Genomic DNA, 21,630 nt, shown 5'->3' with positions numbered 1-21,630 from the left:
AAAAAAAAGAAAAAAGTCTCTGTTTAAACACTAATGTAGTAAATAGTTATTTGCATACCTAGTTACAGAAGTTTATATGGGGGCTGAGGGTGGGAATAACAGATCTAATTTGGAATTCAGGTCATATTTCCTCTAGAAATGCTCCTATCTGTTGGACTAGATTAGATAAGTAACAGCTGAACTTTAAAATTAAACTGGATTAAAAACTGGGTATCTGCATTTATGTTCTTTTTCATTACTATTGGCTGGAGTTTAGCATTTAAATGAAGACTAGAGCCTACCTGTAATTACAATTCCATATCACCACATGTATTCTGTGTTGCTTTTATTTAATGGAAAAGCTAATTTCAAATCTACAGTAAGCTAAGCTGAATACAAAGTCTTAGTGAAGGAGGCCTGGTGGTCTTATTTATAAAAACATGGCTACTGTCCTTTGGCCTTAAAACTTCAGGAAAGGCACTTCAAACGGCTTCGTGTTTGCATGTTTCAGTGCCAGAGCATAGGAATAGACCCTGGCGTCCACGGTCAGATGTTCTTCAGCTACCAGAGCTAGAGAAGGCAAAGGATACAAGTTACATAACGAAGTTAATCAAGGACTATGCCCCTTATCAATCAACCCATCTTTACTGAGCGACTACTATGTGCCAGTTCCTGTGCTAGAGGCCGGAGATAAAGCAGTGAACAAGACATTTTCTGCCTTCAAGGATCTTAATGCTAGTAAGATAGAAGATGAAAGGATATATAAGCAGGTCAAACAGTGCTTCAAGTTACTTTTTGAAGTAAAATTTTTAAAACATTCAAATTAGGAAGATTATCTGTTTCTTTGCAAATGAGTGAATGGGGCCCTCCCAGCCGGGCCTGTCTCCAATACAGTACTTCCGACTGTCGCTTTGTCAGAGGACATTTGTCCATGGAACCTTATTTAATTTTTTACCAAGTCCCTGTGAGATGGGCTGGCCAGGAATTACATGATGTAATTACATGACCAGTGATTTACTAGGGCTCACACTGCTAGTCTGCTTCATTATATCACACACTGCTCTTCCTATAACCTCAGGCTTTGTAGAAGAAATATGGTTAAATTCTCCTTTAACTTCTGCCCTGCAGAGAACCATCCAGCAGGCTAACCCCTGGATCTTTGAGGATCAACTAAGAAATACCTACTTAGGCCTCTGAATTGCCATGGATTAGAGATTTGAGGTATAGAAGTTTTGGCAAGTCTGCAGGAATATGATCCTGACTCTTCTATAGAAAAAAAAGAACCCTACTGAAAGCTTTCACTTGACATAGAATGTTTTGCTCACATTTTTAGACTCTGTGCCACCCAGAAAGGAAAACTATTGTTGGTGAACTGCGGTTGTACAACAGTTTCAGGTATTTGACTTTAATGAGGAAGAAAATAATTAGAGAAATGGAATTCGCTTTAGTGCCCCACTGGATGGGGCTGGGCTGGGGAAAACTGAGGAAGCTGGGGAATAGTCTTAAGAATGCTTACCATCAAGTCTCTTCAGCAGGTCATTCTTTGGTAAGGAAATTACTTCGACAAATTCTAAACAAACAAAGTGCAAGTGAAAACGAAGCTGAAGAATAAGAGGGCCTACCAGAACACCACAAAATGCCTGCAGCCATTTCCACTGCGCTAAGCCACACACACGGCCAGCCTCTGCTAGCTGGGTAACATACCTCCGTCTCCTGAAAACAAACAGAAGGGCGACGTTGTAGCAAGGCTCGCTGGGGTCAAACACTGGAAGAAGGCTTTTGTGCAAGACACACCGAAAAGGCCATAAGAATGCAACAGAAACCTGGGTCTCTACTAATTTAATCTATGTTCACAGTAAAAAGCATTCCAACAGTACAAAATTATTATTCTCCAAATCAAATGTATAATAGCATTTACAGCATGCTCTAGGACACACACGTACGTATTTTTAAGTTGTTAAAATATACAAAATTCACCATTTAAACCATTTTAAAAGGTATAGTTCAGTGGCATTAAATACATTTACACTGCTGTGCAGTTATCGGCACCTTCTCCAGAACGTTCTCACCACAAAGAGAAGCTTGGTAGCACTCAACAGTATGTCCCCGTACATGCTGACCTCTATTCTACTTTCTGTCTGTGAATACGTGGATTTTAGGTAACCTCATATGAGTGGAATCACAAGATTTATGCTTAAAAAAACTTTCTTTTTCCTTTTTTAAAGTGAGCTCTAGGCCCAATGTGGGGCCTGAACTCATGACCCAGAGATCAGGAGTCACATGGTCAGCTGACTGAGTCAGCCCGGTGTACCTGTTTACTCTGTCTGGCTGCACTAAGCACTCGGCACCGCCGTTTCAGAATTTGTCCAGTTACAGTGTGCACCAGCAGGTCTCAGGTAAGGGCTGGGTGCTAGCCTGCTGTGCAGACACACCACGCTGTGTATGCCCGTTCATCTGCTAGTGGACACTTTCTGGGGACCGTGAGTGATGCTACATGAACCCTGGGGTGCAAGTATCTGTGCGAGCCCCTGCTTTCAGTGCTCTGGGGTGTCGACCTAGGAGTGGAAGTGCCCGGCCCACGGTGATTCTGTGCACCTCTGCGGACGGCCAACTTGTACTACATATCCTATGCGTATTAGCAAGTTTGAGCACCGAGCATTTAAAATCAGCTGCGATGGGCACTGGAACATTCAGGAGCACCCAGGTGGTGGGAAATGGAAGAGGACGGCTGTGACACGTGATGGTGGCATGTGTGTGAGCACCGCCTTTAATGGGGTGGGAGATGACATGGACGGGCAGAGGCGTCAAAGCTTGAGTCCAAACTTGCTGAGAAATATAATAGAGCCGGGAATTTCCTAAACGTTTCTCTAGGTACGGAACTCCGTGAAGACTAGTCAGCTGCTGGCCGCTCACAATTATTTATGCCTTTCTTGCAATACACACAGAGAGAGGGGTGATTTTGAAGATTTTCACTGTTTACGATTCAGACCTGTGGCTCATATTACTACGTGGGAATAAATTCCATATAGAAAATACGGAAATATCATATTTTAACATTTTATAAAGAAAGCATAAAGATCAGCAAGCGTTCAAAGAACAATGCTAAAGGACCCAAGATTAGGAAAAGAGCCTGGAGTACTGATGAAGTATCTACAAGCCTACTATTCTTCTGACAAGTCAGAAACCGAATCAGTAGTAAGTTAAACGATATTTAACGCAACAGAACCACCTTTTCAACGAGTCCACAGCACTCACCTGGCTTTGGCTTAGGTCTCACGTTCTCAGCATCATCTCCGTTAATAGTTACCGTCACGATGTGTGTGGTACAGTTTGTCAAACCTGGATCCATACATACAGCTACGGAGAGAAGCGACAGATTACTTGGACAGACACCAGTCACATGCCATTTGTTTCATTACTTAAATGTCGGAAGAAAGCTGGGCTCACAAGTCGTAGTGAACACAGAACTCGTGCAGGAAAAGCACAGCTGCAGGACTGCTGAGCATACGCGTGGCCAGCACTCGTATTTTCCCCAGCGTTCCTAAGTTTGGTAAGTCTGAGGAAGGTTAGACGGTACTGCCATGTTGTCAACTCCTTTCACCACAGCGAGAAAAAAGTCCTAGTGAGGCACCTGGCACACAGATGAGGTAAGAAATAAAGCATAAAGCTTAGGACATGGGACGCTCGGGAAGGTCACAAATTTCCCATTTCTGTTCCAGCTTCAGGGCCTCCTTGTTCCAACTGGCTCTCCTGCGGAGGGGAGGCTCACGCATAGAGGGTGACCAAATCTGGGGTTTCTCTTAGCCAAGACAAAAGCCATCTGAATCCTGAGCATAAAGAACACCCACGTTACCCTTCACACACAGAACAATCTACGGCTTGACTAATTTTCAAGAGTTTGTCCCCGAGTGCACACCTGGGTAGCAATACACACCTGGAGAACACTCTGCAACGTCACCTTTATAGCCAGTTTCTTCCTCAAGCTCCCGAAGAGCGGCTGCTTCTGGGCTCTCATTATCATCGATGAGACCTGGAAGTTAAGTCATTTGTGAGGCGGACTAGGGAAACCCGGTTTTTTGGAACCTCTCCTTCTTCTAATATAATTGCGGCTGAGCTACACGAGAAGGATCAGATGACTGGGAACGTGGTTGTACAGGTAAAACTGACTGAGGTTTGGAACTTTTCTAAAAAAAAACGGTGAAAGATAACCCTAGGCAGCTGGAGTAGGTTCCGCTAGCTGCCGTCTGTTCGTCTATCTTGGACCTCAGTGGTTTCCACGAGCTGCTCTGCAGCCGGACAGCGAGGGTTCCTGTGAGGATGAGTGGCTCGGTGGTGTTGCCCACTGGCCTCGGTGATGGACTCAGCTGTGTGCTCCGGCCCAGGAAGCCTGGCACTCTTCTCAGTTTCCTCACGTCACAGTGTCACCTACTTGCTTTCCTCCCTGGCAGAGCAATCCTGGGGCCTGGAGAGAAATGCCGGCATGAGCATCCCCTGCGAGGGAGAAGGCTGGGAGGCTGGCGGACTCGAGGCAGCTGCTATGCTCAGAGTGAGCAGCAACTAGGGAGGACGCGGAACTCGGATTATTTTACTCGAGAGGAAATAATGCAATGAGAAAGTAAAATATAGGCTATTCTGTTACTTTTAAAGTTGTGAATTTCTTCAGTGAAATGGCCGGTAAATGAGAAGGAAAGTTGGTACGTGTTCTCATTGGCTGGAATTTGAAAGTACAAGACCTATACCGCTAGTGATAAGTAAATGAGATCTAATCTCTTCAGAGGGGAACAACCCAATTAAGTCCTATGATGACACAGAGCTTCAAATTCTGGATAGCTCTACCTTGCTGTGCAGCTCAAGAGGGTATTCTAGTGGAACTGAAGACCATTTCCCTGGCCTGTGTGCATACCGGAAGATCAAGATGTCTTTTCCATTCATAGTTCTTGGAGTTAAGAGTCTGATCTAGTTATTACTGTGAATTTCTGGTCAGAGGCAATTGCTAGTGATAGAAAATGGAACTCAGTTGACAAATTAGGGAAAAGCAGTTCCTCAAAGAGAAGCTAGAGAGAACGTTGCCGAGAGGTGGCTTGGAAAGGTCGGCTGGGCCACTGCCCTTGCCTCGCTCTCGGGCAGCGCGTCACTAGAGCGAGACCAGGGGCAGCTGCTGCGGGGATGCTTCTGTTTTACTTAAAACCACAGGGACAGATGAAAAGGTGTTCGGTGTCCAAGTGCTGCAGTTCTCGGGTTCAGGGACTTACCTGCGGGGAATTCTAGGCAGTAGCCTCCCATCGGCGGTCGGAACTGCTTCACCAGAACGATGCACTCGTAGTGAAGAGTCCGCTGCAGCACGGGGATGACCGCCACACCTGTGGCCAGGAGACAAACCGAGGAAATCCCTAATGAAACGTCCGTGAACATTTAGCACAGGGTCAAGGGCACATTCCCACCTTATGCTGACCTCTGCGGAGGCGTTTCTCACCCCAAAGCGAGCCAGACCGTGGGTGAAGGGACAGTCACCTACATGTGTGTGTATTTCCTTTAAGCAATGAATCAAGTCAGTCCTGCTGTTTGTGGTAAATGCTAGCTACACTGGATTTGACTGTTTTAGGATCAAGGACCTTTTCTGCCAAGAGAGAAACCTTTTACGTGGCCTTAGAACAAAACGTAGACAAAACCCCACCGTGTTCTGGAAAACACAAATTGCTTAAGGGGAGCTCTTGGCTACCTCCTTGCCCCCAAATATCCCGACAGGCAATTGTGGCAGCTACTCTGTTTACTTCCAGTAAAAACAGACAACAAAATGAAAGGGAAGCACGAAAGGGAGAAACAAAGACCTGTTGCCCAACTTCCTCTAGACCAGCGGTGATTTTCAGGATCTTTGCAATCAAAGCATTTATGGCTAGAAAGGACAGTGAAATGAATGAATAGAATAGTGTTCTCCTAAATCCATTTCCTTATCAACTTATAAGGCAACTGGTCCATCATAAAGTAGGGCCAAATATTTTTCCATATTAAAGGCTTTCACCTAGGTCCTCTGAACGAACACAAAGGATTTCTAAAAGTCCTATTTAGACACAGTATGTGGCTTCAAATTATACTAACTTATATTTGGCTATAAATATTAGGATACCTTCCCCTCAAGACACTGTACTCAGCAGAGATGACAGGAGCCTGAAGTCATTTATAAAGAAAGCCTGATTGGGATGTCTGGGTGGCTCAGTTGGTTAAGCGTCTCACTCTTGGTTTCGGCCCAGGTTGTGATCTCAGGGTCATGAGATCAAGCCCCATGTCAGCATGGAGTCTGCTTAAACTCTCTCTCCCTCTGCCCTCCCCCCCCACCACCATGCTCGCTCTCTCTCAAATAAATAAATAAATCTTTAAATTAAAAAAAAAAAAGCCTGATTTGGTCACACAGCACTACAAAAAGGAATGGCAGGTTTAAAGATAAAAGATCATAACTGAAGAGAACTGCTCTGAGGTCTTGGTTAAGTAAAAAGAACCCCGCCTCCTGCAATGATGTACGGTGACTTCCTTCATGAAGAGTTGTAACGGGTTTGCACTCGTACCATCTGCCGACTGTCCTTTCCTGGTTGTACGTTTCACAGTTTCCCAAGTTCTGTTCAGGCAGAGAAGAAAAAAACAAAATCACTGGTATTACAGAAGGGAATGTCCTTGGGTTTTCGGTCCACAACCAGACCTTTCAAATGCAAAGCATGCAAGTGTACTAACGATAATGGCAAAGAACCACAGCCATACACATCTGTAGAGGAAAAGCCACCAGTGCTTTCCTGTAGCTTCTGAAAATTTTTCCAAAGAAAACGTGCCACCCTACATTTAGCCTTCTGATGCTCTCTAAAGAGAAGGCCTGTTGTTCGCTTGAGCTGCCTTTCAGACTGTTCACTGGAAATATTTCAGGCTGGATCATAAATCTACAGGGGAGCAGTCAGTGAAGCTACAAAGCTACTAAGCAGTCTGTGCAGATGACACCCCTATGAAAAGTCCAGCCTTTTTGCTAAGAAGAAAAGACACTCTGCATAATATGAACTCCTCAGACGTTATTTACATGTGACCTAAAATAACAATTTAAGAAAGCAGGGCCATTCCATTTATGCATTGGGGAATTATTAAATTTAGGTAAGTGCTCTCTTTTGCATGGATGAGATCTATCTTACCTAAGGGAAAAATGGTCCACAGAGGAAAAAGCGAGATAAGTAATGGCAGGTTCCTGCTCCCTTTCCCTGATTAAGCTGTTTCTTTCTGGGGAACGCTGTCCTGAAAATCCAGTTATTGCTACAATTGTGTTTGAAGGGGAAGGGCATGTGAGGGAAATTCCCCTTCACTCTCTTATCCCTTAAACAGAAAGGAGCAGTGCTAAGAGATGGGAGTGGAGAAGCAGATCAACTTTGGATCTAAGAGAAGATATCAGAGTGGCGCTGGAAACTAGGGTAAGAAAGGCATAATGTCTGCCCAGAGGGGCCCTCGCACTTTTGACCTGCTTGTCCTTAAGGACTGGACTGTGCCATATTTCTATGGAAAAAATCTAGATATTTAATCTAGTTAAAAACAAAAACATAAAACCCTTTCTGGGGGCACCTGGGTGGCTCAGTGGGTTAAGCCTCTGCCTTTGGCTCAGGTTGTGATTCAGGGTCCTGGGATCGAGCCCCACCAACAACGGGCTCCCTGCTCAGCGGGGAGTCTGCTTCTCCCTCTGCCCTCCCCCATGCTTGTACTCTCTCTCTCTGTTAATCTCACATAAATAAATAAAATCTTAAAAAAAAAGAAGAACCATTCCATAAACTGTAGATCTTTCGGTATTATACCCAAATTCTAATGGCAAACATGTCAAAATGAACCTAAGAAAACCAAACACTATTATGACAACTGCCCAACATTCCTGTTAGTAACAAGAAGCCAACCAACAAGCAACTGTGATCAGTAAATAATACAGAATGCAAGAGATGGACACCTTCTGGCATAGCTCTCTCTGCTGCCTCTTATGGTTACTTGTAAAGACCGAAGAAGACAGTGCTGAGAAGCACTGAAGGTGCCACCCCCAAAACACTAGGAATAAGGGAAACAAAAAGAGTAGCATCATTACAGTGGTTAAGATAAAGTAAAATAACCAGTAACGAGCCATAAATCGTGAGCAAGGAAATATAAATTTAAGGAATCCTAGACCAGGAATGCCCCATGTGAGCTCAATCATCTTCAAGGGACTCTGAGAGATGGACACTGATTGAGTCAGAAAATCTTAGTCTCTGCCTGTCTACCAGCTAACCTCATAGCCACAAACTCAAGACTGTTCTTAGTTGTAAAACTAGGGACGTAAGAGTAAGTTATCTCAAAAGCCTCTTGTAGCTTTAGAATTCTGATTCTAATGAAGCTACTCCATTTTTTGAGCCTTTGTTATAGGAAAGCGTGTTTCCCCAGAACATACTGTTGTTAGCCTAGTCAACAAACACAAGAGGTAGGAATGGCAACAAAGGATGACTTTGGCTCTGTCCCAAGTGTCCATAAAGGGGCGTACTGCCAGCAGTTTTTACCCAACTAAAATCAATTGTGTATCTTTATCCACAAATAACATGGTGGAAAAAATGTTTTCGAGCTGCTATTTCACCCCTACCGACATGCTTGCGTATTGGGTAACAGATAAAACATTTCATAAGTTTATACATCATGACCTATGGGAAAGTCCACAGATTCACTCTTCGAAGCTTGACATTCTGGTACGAAATGTCACTGTGTTTTGTAAGAGCTCCTTGGAAGTCATGGGGAAGATGTCCATGTGCAAGAATGGAGGTGAACATGCTATAAAGGGCCATGTAAGCATGGTACCTGGTAGGCTTTTGAGTACACGCCTCAACTACTGAGACAGATGCCCTGGAGGTGAGACCTGGATGCGAGTATTTTGATAAAAAGCCTCCAAATGATTCTGATGCACATCCCTGATTAAGAAATGCTGACAGAGGAAGAGGAGTCAGGTGAAGAGATGAGCTGGTGCAAACCAACAGGTACTCTTCAGACCAATTAGTGTTAAGGGTTGTATCTGTTATAAAGTTACACAACTTCATAGGGAAAAGAGAGCCAAACCATATCCCTATAAGTTGGGTTCTAATCTGTCTACATTTTCACAAATGCAAGTACATTTGAGCATACTGTGCTCCTGAAGGCTTCGGCCTGGCCACATTTCTGTACTGTACTCCTGTACCCACTAGTAACTTCCTACTTACTTCTGCGTATCAAACTCAAGTCAAGTAAGTGTTCTGTACGCTTCCCCTGTGTTGATGGACTGCAGTGTACTTAGCTTTCTTACTTTGAGGTTTTAATTTAATAGTGCTATGGATAGCTTAATATTTCCTGCAGCTCTCCAACACTGGCCCTTATTAATACTTTTGCTAGTTTGGTAAATGTAATTAAAGTGGTTTCAGTTATTACTGGCAAGTTCGTGTACGTTGACATGGATGATAGCTGTATTTCCTCACGAAGAAACCCTGTGTTCTTATCTGATCGCTTAGCAAATGGACTTTTTATATTAATGAATTTATATCATGTAATCTGGATCCCAAATCAGTTATATTTTTGCATCTTCATTCCTTTTATATTTCACTAGGGAAATGCTTAATCTATTTTTAACACATTTTTTTTCTCACAGTTAATTATAATATCAAGCAATTTCTAAACAGAAAATTTGGAAAACAGAAAAGGTTTACCGCACAGCTGCCTTTAATAGTTTGCCAGTTTTCCTTCTAGCCTTTTCTTACATATATTATTTGGGAAGAATTTAAAAAGCATATATACCATTTCCTATGTTGTTATCCACTTAATCACTTTTCTCATATTGCTAGATTGTCCTCAGAATCTGCTTTGTAGATGACTGCAGAGATTTTACCAAATGCATACACTAGAAAATTACGTCCCCATTTTTAGATTGAGGAATAACTGACACACAATATTGTATCTTAGGTGTGCAAGATAGTGACTCAATAATTATACACAAAACGGCCACCACAGTAAGTGTAGTCACTGAAGTTGTTACAGTCTCACTGACTGTAGTCCCTCCTACTGGACATCACATGCTTCTATTACGTTACACTGTAACAGTCATTTCCCAATCTTTAAAATGGTTAGGGTGCTTTCAATTTGTTGTCTTTTTAAATTTTGATGAACATTTTTCATGCACAAATCTGACTCCACACAGTCTCAGGAGTGGGATTACTTAGGTCGAAGGGTGTCTGTCATATCTTTATGGCAACTGGTACATACTGTGGAATGCTTTGCAAAACCTTTTTCGCCTCCAGTTCACATTTCCATGAGCAAGGTGTAAAGGATGTAAGTTTTACCTCAAACCCAGCACTATTCTCTCCTTAATCCTTCTAATTCACAAATTAAAAATTGGTGTGACCAGAATGAGGCAGCCTGGATGGTTAATTATTCTGCTGCTTTATTAGCTTAAGTGAGGCTTGGCCCAAAATTTCAGATTCCTACGAATCTCCTCAGGGAGAATGGTGTTAAAATCAATTCCTGATTAGTTATTACAACAAACTGACAATGTAATTTTATTGAGAGATTATAAGCGATCCAGACATTCTGACAATGGGAAAGCACTGAATTATATTTTTCATTTAAGACCAACTTTACAATGAGGAAGCTATCAGAGTTTATGCCAAATGCTAAATGGAGACCTGAATACTGCACATTTTACAAAAGGGAAAAAAATCATTTACCTTATTTTACCAGTAGGATCCATGTATGTTGTTTTTTCAAGCTTGACCCATTTTCCTTCTGAAATTAACTAAAAGGAGACATTAAGTTGGGAGACTTTCAAACTGAGGATTTCATTTAGAAGGTTTGTTTTCTTTCAGATTTTCTCTGCCCGGCCCTCCCGGTGATCACATGCCCCTCCCAGGAGTTGCGTGAAGGTTTTCTGCTCAAAGTATGGAAAGTTTTTTTTTCTGAAGGGTGGTTTGGCTTCTTTCTGGAGTTTTGGAAGTGATACAGAGAGGTGAAAAGAGATGATAGTTGAAAAACTCTTGGGGGGTGCAGGGGAGTGGAGAGGGAGGACCAGGAGTGAGGGGTTTTCGGGGACCGAGCGTTCTATCCTCTGAGCTGGGTGCTCATCAGACAGGTGCGTTGAGTGGGTAGAGACTCATCAGGGGTGGTTTACAGTCAGTGACCACACCGGAAGGCTGACTGAGGAAACCATGTCCAACAACCGCATTTCCAGGGACGACGTGGGTTTCCCACCCCATCCAAGACAGGTGGCCCAGGATCATTCTGCCTAGACATAGAGTTTCGGTTACCAGGACTAACTTACCCATGGCACTAAACTGAACTGACAGGAGAGATTCACTGCGGACATAAAGCAGTAGCCTTTTTCTTACTATCCTATATTTCACTTCTGGCCAGCAGCAACCTAATAATTATCAGCAGATCTATTCACAGACAACATGGAAAGATTTTTAAATTATAAACAACTGCAGGAAGATGTCAAGATCAGAGTTCCAAGATGAAGGATTTAAAATTTATTCATTGCAATGGTTCCTGCAGAAAGAGACTTATTAAAAGCTAAACCAAATAACATATAACACATACATTAGTTCTGGAATTCAGACTACAACTAACAACTTAAGATTCTTATTGTTCTTAAACATATATATTGAGACCATAAACAGCTAAGTAAGACGTGATATTTAAGTATGAAATGTCTAAACCCTAAAACTCACATATGATTTATTCTTCTACCGAAGGAAACTTAATAAAATTTTGAGAATTTTTGTATTAACAGCCAAAATCCACTTAAAAACAGCCTCCATTTCACTAGCACATATAATTAAGAGATACACTATTGCTCCCACACAAGAGCAAAATGTCCCTGAGTCCTAAAAAGGGAGTAGGGGGCGCCTGGGTGGCACAGCGGTTAAGCGTCTGCCTTCGGCTCAGGGCGTGATCCCGGCGTTGTGGGATCGAGCCCCACATCAGGCTCCTCTGCTGAGCCTGCTTCTTCCTCTCCCACTCCCTCTGCCTGTGTTCCCTCTCTCGCTGGCTGTCTCTATCTCTGTCAAATAAATAAATAAAATCTTTAAAAAAAAAAAAAAAGGGAGTAGGAACAATGTTTAAGAAACTGTCTTTAAGAATTAAATACACACACACACACACACAAAAGAATTAAATACAAGCATTTGAAACAACAGTTTCTACATTTCTTTGAAACTCAGCTCTGTGTGGGGAGGGGGAAGGGAAGTGAAAAACAATTTATACCTCCTCTGAAATAATAGACTGTTTGGTATTTTGAGAAGGATCCGCTGGTTCTTGGTTTTCCATTTTCAAACTACTTAGTCTTTATAGTCCTCAGGCAGGAAGTTCACGCTGCAAGATAATAAGATTTGTTTAGGCTACATTTATTTTTCTGAATTAAACATTTGTCCAGAGGTCACCGGTCAAAGTACTTAAATGGTGAAAAACTTATCTGATGTCATCAAAGCTGCTTTTCTCTTGTGAACCTGGGAGAACTGCCCCAGCTGGAACATAAATGCCAAGGCCCCAGGAAACATCCAGGAAAGAACATGCAGCCATCCCAGTTAGATTCAGCCCACATTAGCTAAGTTCCTACTGGGCAGGCACTAGGCACTTACATAGACATTCTTGGATTTTTCTGACTCCAAATTTAAAAAGTTTCCAAGGGGGAAACAGTACAAAAATTGTATACCACTCCCCATTCCCACCCCTTCACTACTGTCCCTTATCTACCCGGGACAGCTAAACTGTAAGACTTCTACGAGCCGCCTGTTTCTACCTCCCATAGATCTTTTTTTTTAAACTTGTGGTAAATGGATATACCATTTTAATAATGTCAAAAGGTGCAGCCCAGTGGAATTAAACACATTCACATTGTTGTGGCCCATTTACTTTAAAGTTTCAGTTTAAAGTATCAAAGTATCAGTTTAAATGTATCAAAGTCACAGTTGTGTGTGAGTTGACCAGTAGCACCAGCTCTGTTGTGGAAGGGGCAGGCCCCGTCCCATGTGTTGTACACTACCCTGGCCTCTGTTCTTGGCTTATTCTCCTGTTTTTGTACCCTGAGTGTCTGAAAATCTTTTTCTGCCCTCAAAGTGGACTGAATAACCTGGCTGCATATAGAAGTATGGGCTGAAAGTCTCTTTCTACGGAAATATGGAGGCCATGCTCTGTCGTCTGGCTTCTGGTGTGGGCTGCTGTGACATCGAAGCCATTCTGATTCCTGATCCTTTTTCTATGTGGCCTATTTTCTTTCTCAGGAAACCCGTAGTTATTCATGTCTTTGTGCTGATGTTATTGTATTGGGAACTCAAATGGGTCCTTCCTTTTTTTATTGAAGTGTAGCTGACATACAATATTGTATTAGTTTCAGGTGTACAACATAGTGGCTCAATGTTTACATATATTATGAAGTCATCCCCACGAAAATCTTGCTATCATCTGTCACCATATAAACTTATTGCAATATTAACTTTTTCTCTATGCTGTACACATTGCATTCCCATATCTCATTTATTTTATTACTGGAAGTTTGTATCTTTGTTTTTTTAAAGATTTATTTAATGAGAGAGAGAGAGAGCGTGCGCTCACATCTGCACGAGTGGGGCAGGCGCGGAGAGGGGGGAGAGAGAATGCCATCATTCAGGGGGGGGGGGTAAAGAATAGCCTTTTTAAGAGATTGTTCTGGGCTTAGATATATACGTTCATAAGAATAAAAAAGAACCTCATGAGTGCCTGGGTGGCTCAGTCAGTCGAGCGTCTGACTCTTGATTTCAGCTCAGGTCGTGATTTTGGGGTCATGGGATTGGGCCCTGCATCAGCTTCCACGCTCAACAGAGAGTTTGCTGGAGATTCTTTCTTTCTCTCTCCCTCTTTTCCTCCCCCCCCCCCCCGCTTGCACAAGTGCTCTAAGTAGATGGAATCTTCAGGGAAAAAAAAAAAATGAACCTTTACCTAACACAGTATATAAAAATTAACTCAAAATGGGTTAAAGATCTAATGTAAGAGCCAAACCTATAAAACTCTTATAAGAAAGCATAAGTGTAAATCTTCATGATCTTGGGTTAGGCAATGATCTCTTAGAGGTGACTCATAAAGCACAAGCAACCAAAGAAAATACAGATAAATTGGACTTCCTCAAAATTAAAAACGTGTGTGCTTCAAAGGATACCATGAAGATGGAAAAAAAAAAACCACAGAATGGGAAAAAAGTCTGCAAATCTGATAGGAGAACTGTATCTGAAATATGCAAAAAACTCTTAAAATGCAATAATTAAAAGACAAACAACCTAATTAAAAATAGGCAAAGGACCTGAATAGACATTTTTCTTAAGAAGATACACAAATGGCCAATAAGCCCATGAAAATATGTTCAGCATTTTTAGCCATCAGAGGAAGGCAAATCAAAAACACAATGAGATACCACACTTTTATCCCTACTATGATGATTATAATAAAAGACAGATAACAACAAGCGTCAGTGAGGATGTAGAGAAACTAAGACCCACACATGCTGCTGGAAGGAACGCAAGATGGTGCAGCCACTTGGGAAAACAATCCTCAAAAGGTTAACCACAAAGTTCCCATATGACCCAGCAATGTCATTCCTAGCATATACCCGAGAAATGAAACATATTCTCTCACAAAAACTTGGACACAAATATTCATCGCAGTATAATTGTACTAGACCCAGAGTGGATACCACCTAAATGTCTACCAATTGATGAGTGGATAAATAAAATGTGGTATATCCATTCAATGGAATACTGTTCACCCATAAAAAGGAATGAAGTACTGATGCATGCTACAAGATGGATAAACCTTGAAAACATGATGCTACGTGAGAGAAGCCAGATACAAGATACCAAATATTGTAAGAGTCTATGTATATGAAATATCCAGAAGAGCAAATCCAGAGATACAGAAAGCAGATTAGTGGTTGCCAAGGGACTCGTGGGAAGGAGAGAATAGGGAGTGACTACTTATGGGTATGGGGTTTCTTTTTGATGAAGAATGTTCTAGAACTGAAGAGTGGTGATGGTGGCACCATCTTGTGAATACACTAAAAACCATGGAATTTTACAGTTTAAGAAGGTGAATTTTATGGTATGTGAATTGCATCTCAATTAACAACCACCACCTTTGCAGTCTAAAAATCTCCAAGAGACAAATAGGTTGCTGAAAGTCACATTAGATCTAAAGGGTGACCAAGCCGAGGAGACCAGTTCAAGGAGCTCTGCTCTGGACTCAACAGGCTAGTAGTACGTGGCATTACTGTACCCACGCCATCATTTTACTGTCCTCTGGGTGTAGATTTTGCATGTCCTCAACACGTACTTCAATTGTAAAATTAAATGTATTTCTGTTGTATCACGAAGATGTAATCAACACTGTTGCTTGCAGATTATTCTGTGGGCAAACCTAGGAATTCAATTTCCAGTAAGGACTTTAGCAAAGAAGCAAAACTTGAGGCCTTAGGGAAGAAAAAAACGACTTTCTGCTAAAGAAATAAAAACCACTTAATGAGGATGAGAGAAAGAAATGTGTGTACATTTTCACACTCATTTAAACCATGAAGTATGCACAAACTGTATTAATGTTCGTAAAAAACAAACATCCACTGTATTGTAGGGCTGGAAGTGAGGTTGTGTCCTTGGCACTGGGAATGCAGCAGCAAACTGCACAAAGGCCCTGCTCTCCAGGAGCTTACTGTCTGGTGGGAGGAAGGGGAGAAAACTGGGGACCAATATACAATATTTATGTTGGAGACTCTACGCCTTACAGAGGAAGATGAAGAAGGGTAAGAAGAGTAGAGAGGTGCAGGGGAGGGGTGATATCTTTATGGTGTCATCAGGAAAGCCCCCTTTAATTTGGTGACATCTGAACAGAGGCTTGAGAGTAATAAAACAGTAAGCTACGTGGACATTTGGAGACAGTCATTTAGCGTTTGGCTATATGCCCACAGCATAAGAAAAGAGGCAGTTACTCCTGGCAAACTTTTAACTAGCATTGGCTTACAGACGACAAATAATTTACATTGTTAGAGGCAATTAAAGTAGTATGCTGACCAATGAAAACTAACCTCAGGTTAAATCAAAGGTTGGTTACTGGTCGCTGCCCGTGTGGTCTCTACACCCAGATCAAAGAACTTTCTCTACCTAGATTTTTATCTTCCAGATTTCCATTCCCTTCTATTAGTAACATACACATCACAGAAGGAATATTTCCTCTGCTTTTAATTCTGTCACTTAAGAGAAAACTGTTAGGCAACCAAGGGACCCCATGTAGTGCACAACGTAATTGATTTAAAATTTAGGCGCAAGATGCTTGGATTAAGTTAAATTTCTACCTCCTTTTGAAAAGTTGTATTTTGACCCCAAATAACTTTTGATGGCTACCCAAACTTTTTAAAAACAGAACTGCAGGCCTCAAAAGTATAAGCACCACCAGAAGTTTGTAAAAGAGCCAGGTCATCTGTAACTTTTTCTGTTAAAGGGTTCTTAATCTGGACTCCCAGAAAGTCTAGACAAAATGGAGGTCGTCCTCCATCCCCACGTGAATATCTTTACGGGCAAAGGGGCCACTAGCTCCTTCAGATTTACATACAACTTTAAGACATTTAAATTATCTGCTAGGTCCCCTTATCTTTATATTCTAAAACTTCTGTCAGACTGTCAAAGGGATTGTTGATGGCCAAAAGGTGAAAAAGTACTGTTCTGAAGGCTGGTCCCTCGGATCTACTGCTCTTCATTGAACCAGGTTAAACTCCATTACAACACAGCCTGAGTAATCAAAAGATGGATTTTTGGTCAGCAAGTGTTAAGCTATAAACAGTTGTTTCAAACAGATTGTATTAAAAAAAACATTTAAGCTAGAACGTCAGAGAGCTAGAAAGACAACAAACTACAGACAAATTACAAAAAAGAAAAAAAAAAGTGGCAAGCAGGGCTGGGCCTCTCCAGGGTAATTACTTGGAATGCAACCAGCCCCAAGAGGCAATAGTACTTTGTAGCAATGTGCTGACAGTGTAAATAACCAAAAAATGTGGTTAAAGGGTGATTTCAAAATATATTCTTTATTCTGTGATTACCAAAATGTTCAGGATTATAATGGCATCTCAAAAATACTACTGAAACAGAAAAAGAATATTATTTTTAGCACCATTATTTTAGCACTGGAAGCTAAATGGTGCCATTTGGGGACCAGTCTTTACAAGTAAGGCAGTGCAGAAAGAAACGAGGCTCATGCATGCTGTCCACTCCTGTCTCAGTTACTGTGATAGAGCTTTCCTGAGCTGACTCAATGCTATTTTTAGATTTAAAAGTGAAGTGTAAATTTTATCCACTTCATTAGCTAGAATTTCAGGTCATCTACATTTTGCGGCTAAGCTGTTATACTTAAGGTACCTGTTATACTTAAAATAATACCAGTGTACGTAATGTTGTGTTCTACTGTTTTAACTCACATAATCTGTTTTATGTGGTTTTAGTTTGGTCTGAACACTTAAGGTCTATGATGTGTTGTATGATTTTTCCAGGGCACCAAAAACTCTTGTGAGGGAAAACATCACAGGTTTCTTAGAGTTGCCATACAGTGGTAGGCAGGAGGTTAACTGGCTTCATGAGAGGGGGCAGTTCAAATGTTTGAAAAAAACAAAAAAATACACAAAGTGCAAACTGACCCATAATCCTGCCCTTGGGGACCTCATAGTTCAACTTGCAAAGAACCAGAGGGTAAATAGCTATTATAGAGATAATGCAATACCAGGGTGTTTTAAGTGAGCAAATCATATCCACTTGGGAGGCAGGGAAAGTAATAGACTTTGAAGAGGCTACTACTAAGAGGCCATCTGATATTAAGATATGATTTAGATACCAAGAAGACAGGGAAAGCATTTCAAGGAACCACATGAAAAACAGAGACACTAATTAGGGGAAGGGTTGAGAAATTACTATGGAGGAATTTGGCAAGCTCTGTGGTTCTCAATCTTTCCCCCCTACCCCTCCCAACCACCCCCTCCCCCACCCCGCAAACAAGCCCCATATGATGGATGGTGTTAACACATGCAAACACATTTCTAAGGGCTTACACAGATTTGGCTGGATGCCTGCCCCCTCCCCCAAATTTGCCGGCAAGTAAAGCACCCAACTCTAACTGGCATGCCACAAGCTCTTGTTACTATGTAAACTCCTTTTGGGGATAGCACTTAACAATTCTCCACAGAAGGAAAAGAAATGATTATTTTTTCACAATCTTGGGTATTTCAGTACTAGTAGTAATAGCTGGATTCAGGTTAAACGGGAGCAGAGTTTGCACTCAGGCTTCTCATTATTCAGTTATTATCATATTGGAATCTCTACAGTTCGCTGAGGTTGCAAAGTGAAGCAAAAATCACAAGAAATAACACGTTGGCGATTCTCTCCCAGATAAAAGTTGAGTATTGTAAACATCATTTATACTCGACCAAATAAAAAGGTGTAGAAGCTCAAACCATAAGCAAAGCTTCTGATTGACCAAGGTCAGGCAGTTGGAACAGTTTAATAATTGGATTAAGAAATTTCCAATAAGACATTTTGAAAGAAATTAAGAGGGAGAGGATTAATTTTTGCAAAAATAACTTTGAGTGTGTAAAGTCAAACATCAAATGCTTAGGCCTGTCCAAGATGCCATTCCACATTCTTTCAGAATAATTACACAGAAAAGCCACTTGATTTATAATAAACAAGTAATCAATTAGTATAGTTACATTTAATGGTCTTGGTTATAATCATAAACATTTTAAAATTTTAATTTTTTAAAAGATATTTTGATCATTCCTTCTTTTGTACCATTTACGGTAAAATTTTGGTATCCACATCAAATGGATCCACTTTAAGTGAACTTTCCTTTGCTGACAATTATCCTCCGATAATGAAAACTTCTTGTAATTTGTTAATTATGGAAAGCCACCGAGTTTCTTTTCTTTTCTGGCAGATGTGGGGGTTGGGTGGGCAGAGAGGTAACTAACATTTTACTGAAATTACACTACTTGGTGATTTATAATCATTACATTCAGTTTGGGTTGTGAACTAATTACCCTAGGAAAGGTTAATTGGTTACAGCCGTATAATAATGAAACCAGTAAAGAACCTCTTGCAATAGCCCAAGCAAGAGATACCATAGGTTTGGCCTAGGGTGGTAGCAGTGGCAAGGAAACAGACTTAATTCCTTGCATGCGAAACTTTATTACTTGTCCTAAACCAGCATCTAGGGAAAGGGTTTGTTTCAAAGCTTATTCCAATAAGATGTTCTTAAAAGATGTTGGGGCATCAGGAGAAAGGGGTAGTACAGTGTTCAAATATGGACACACCGAGTTTGATGTTGGCAAGATATCCAAGTGGATAAAACCAGCAGGTAGATGGAAGTATTAATTTAAAAGGATTAGTCATGTTGTGGGATTCAGGGCAGAAAAATTACTTAATTTAGAATTGCACAATAAGCCCCCTCCCCCACAATCACTTAGCTACTGATTTAGGCATGCATGAGAAAAAGCAACTATTTCCATTGTTGTAAAGGTTTTATTGAAGACACTTGAGTATAAACACTTCATGGCTAAGTGAAAAAAAGACAAACATGGTGGCTACAAAATAATCAAAGGGAATTTAGCTGTACCAATTCAAAATACCCAAGCATCTGTTTGTAATGTTGATTTATTTGAGGCTAGTTAAATGTGTAACTAGTTAACTTAAAATCAACTGTAAAACTAAAAAGTGACCGAACTCGCTTCTAAAGTATATAGCCCGAATAACAGACATCTGTAACAAATTCCGTCCCTGTAGTGTTTATATTTAAGTTTACAAACTTGGCTGCTTCTCTACAAATACCCAGTACTGTATTAATGCTTTGCAGCTGCCTCAACCTTTACACTCAAGTTTCCTGTGCTGTTAACATATTACTCCTCCCAGAAGGACTATATTTCCAGTTTCTGCTTTCTTCTATACATCTATTAATTCCTATCTTCAACAGAAAATACCTTACCCTAACTCACCTCATCAGTGATAACATTTCCTTCAGCAGCAACCTGTTTATTTCTAGGTCAAATCAAAACGAACATGCGGAGTGATTGCTCCATCCGGCTTTAGGTCTCTCTTAGATCTGGCAGTCTGGCACGATTCTCCCAGCATATATGGAATATTGCTTCATTTCCCCCTCAAAACAGAAAGGACTACATAATCCTGAATCTCAGAAGTACTTATGAAAAACTACTGACGCCCCTCCCCCAGCGTACACTGCAACATTGTAATTTACCTGTTTGGAAAACGTGTCTTTAAAAACGATGCTCCCAACTAAACCACTTAGCCAGTAACATTTTTGAGAAAAACAAAACATGAAACTCTTTGGGGGAGGAGTTTCCAACTCCAAATAGGCAGAGGATCCTGTAATTATCCTAATGAATACTTTTCTAAAGAGGCCTGTAGTCGGGGGGTTCCCACCTCTTTGTAATCTAAAACTGCTTAGAGGGACTAGAGTGTGTGCAGTTTTAACGAGATACCTAAAATGCGTGCCCTTAGACAGACGTGACTGGGACAAGCCCAAGGCAAGTTACTCAACAGCTAGAATCTGATTCTTCTGAAGAAACAAACAAAAGTGAACTTTTAAAATATTCTATTGTCTGGTTGCCATCGGATACATCATTACGGAAGGAATAAGGAAAATAACAGAGTGATGGAGAAAAGAGGAGGGGAAAAGAATGATACTGCAAATTTCATTCGACTAGAATCCTTCCAGTCTTATGATTCCAGCATGGCCCGGCTACTGATACAATCTGGCTGTATTTTTCCAGGCTGCTACTTTGGCAGGGCTGGGATAAATGAAGTTCACGCTCAAACGAGTCACCTCTCCCCTTTTTGTCGGTTTCCCCAAATTTATCTCTCCTCTTCTACCTTCAAAGTCGAACTCCCCAGGAACGTACGGACAGAATTCTCTCCCTCTCTCTCATAATCCTCCACGAACGAAGAGGTGCCATTCCCCCCTTTGCAGATGCTTCAACCACTGCACTCACGTGAACAGGTAACGGCGGTGTTTCCTGCTTTCTCTACTCCGAATAGCCCAAGCTCTTCTACCCCAGTCTCTGGTTTTCTCTAAACTGGCCCTCCTTTCCGCGCCTTCGCAGCGGCCGTCCCCTCGCTTTCCGGGACGCTAGCGCAGCCCGCAGACTGGGACACGCGCGCGGCTGCCCGCACGCACCAGATGTGCTCCCTCCCTCATCCCCAAAGAGGGGACTGTACGTGATTGGCCCGCGCCCAGTTACCTACTCCAAGGTGTGGGGTGAAGGGGAGGGTACTCCTTTGGGGAGGGGGACGAAAGAAGAAAGCACGAATCCGAGGCAGCAATCTCAGAAGACCCGGTGTTACTGCTTCAGGCACAGCCGCACCTCGCGGTGATAAGAGGATGTGCACTCGGCCCCTCCCGGCACCCGTAGAATCCCCGCCCATAACCTTGCCTAAGAAAATTACCTTCCGGGGCGCTGCAGATCATCGATTCTTCTTCTTACCACTTCCGGAATTCCTTTTCCGGGACGCGAACGGCTTTGTGTGTGTTTGTGTGTGTGTGCGTGTGCGAGTGAATGCTAAGAGGACGTCCCGCGATTCTCCTCGCTCTCTT

General features: G+C 41.8%; 2 protein-coding genes across 7 annotated transcripts in view; one reads left to right on the top strand and one right to left on the bottom strand.

Annotated features, from left to right (window-relative positions):
• The window catches only part of SEC61A2 (SEC61 translocon subunit alpha 2), a 41,366-nt gene extending 29,296 nt beyond the window's left edge, over positions 1-12,070 (top strand). The window contains exon 12 of one of the 2 annotated variants that reach the window (XM_087857712.1): positions 10,836-12,070. In XM_087857712.1, coding sequence (XP_087713838.1) covers positions 10,836-10,890 — 55 coding nt within the window. In that variant the 3' untranslated portion in view covers positions 10,891-12,070. Of the gene's footprint in view, positions 1-7,332 lie in introns of both variants that reach the window. The other variant, XM_045793930.2, reaches the window with a different exon arrangement.
• Positions 311-21,621, bottom strand: NUDT5 (nudix hydrolase 5). 5 transcript variants are annotated; one of them, XM_087857718.1, is made up of 10 exons: positions 21,282-21,436; positions 20,015-20,175; positions 12,232-12,339; positions 10,698-10,765; positions 6,540-6,589; positions 5,232-5,339; positions 3,914-4,009; positions 3,235-3,336; positions 1,496-1,549; positions 311-549 (listed from the first exon to the last, which is right to left on the bottom strand). In XM_087857718.1, the coding sequence occupies exons 3-10, from the start codon at positions 12,292-12,294 to the stop codon at positions 440-442; spliced, it is 651 nt and encodes a 216-aa protein (XP_087713844.1). In that variant the 5' UTR covers positions 12,295-12,339; positions 20,015-20,175; positions 21,282-21,436; the 3' UTR covers positions 311-439. The 5 variants fall into 5 exon arrangements, with proteins under 5 accessions (XP_087713844.1, XP_087713843.1, XP_087713840.1 ...); XM_087857717.1 differs by lacking the exons at positions 20,015-20,175; positions 21,282-21,436 and adding an exon at positions 21,483-21,621; XM_087857714.1 differs by lacking the exon at positions 20,015-20,175 and having other exon boundaries at positions 21,282-21,442.
• Between the last annotated feature and the right edge of the window lie 9 nt (positions 21,622-21,630).

Source organism: Ursus americanus, chromosome 31 (genome assembly GCF_024610735.1).
Source record: "Ursus americanus isolate L20-20 chromosome 31, mUrsAme1.1.p, whole genome shotgun sequence".
NCBI lineage: Eukaryota > Metazoa > Chordata > Mammalia > Carnivora > Ursidae > Ursus > Ursus americanus.
Note: the sequence above shows the minus strand (reverse complement) of the source record. Positions and strands in the feature narration are given on the sequence as shown.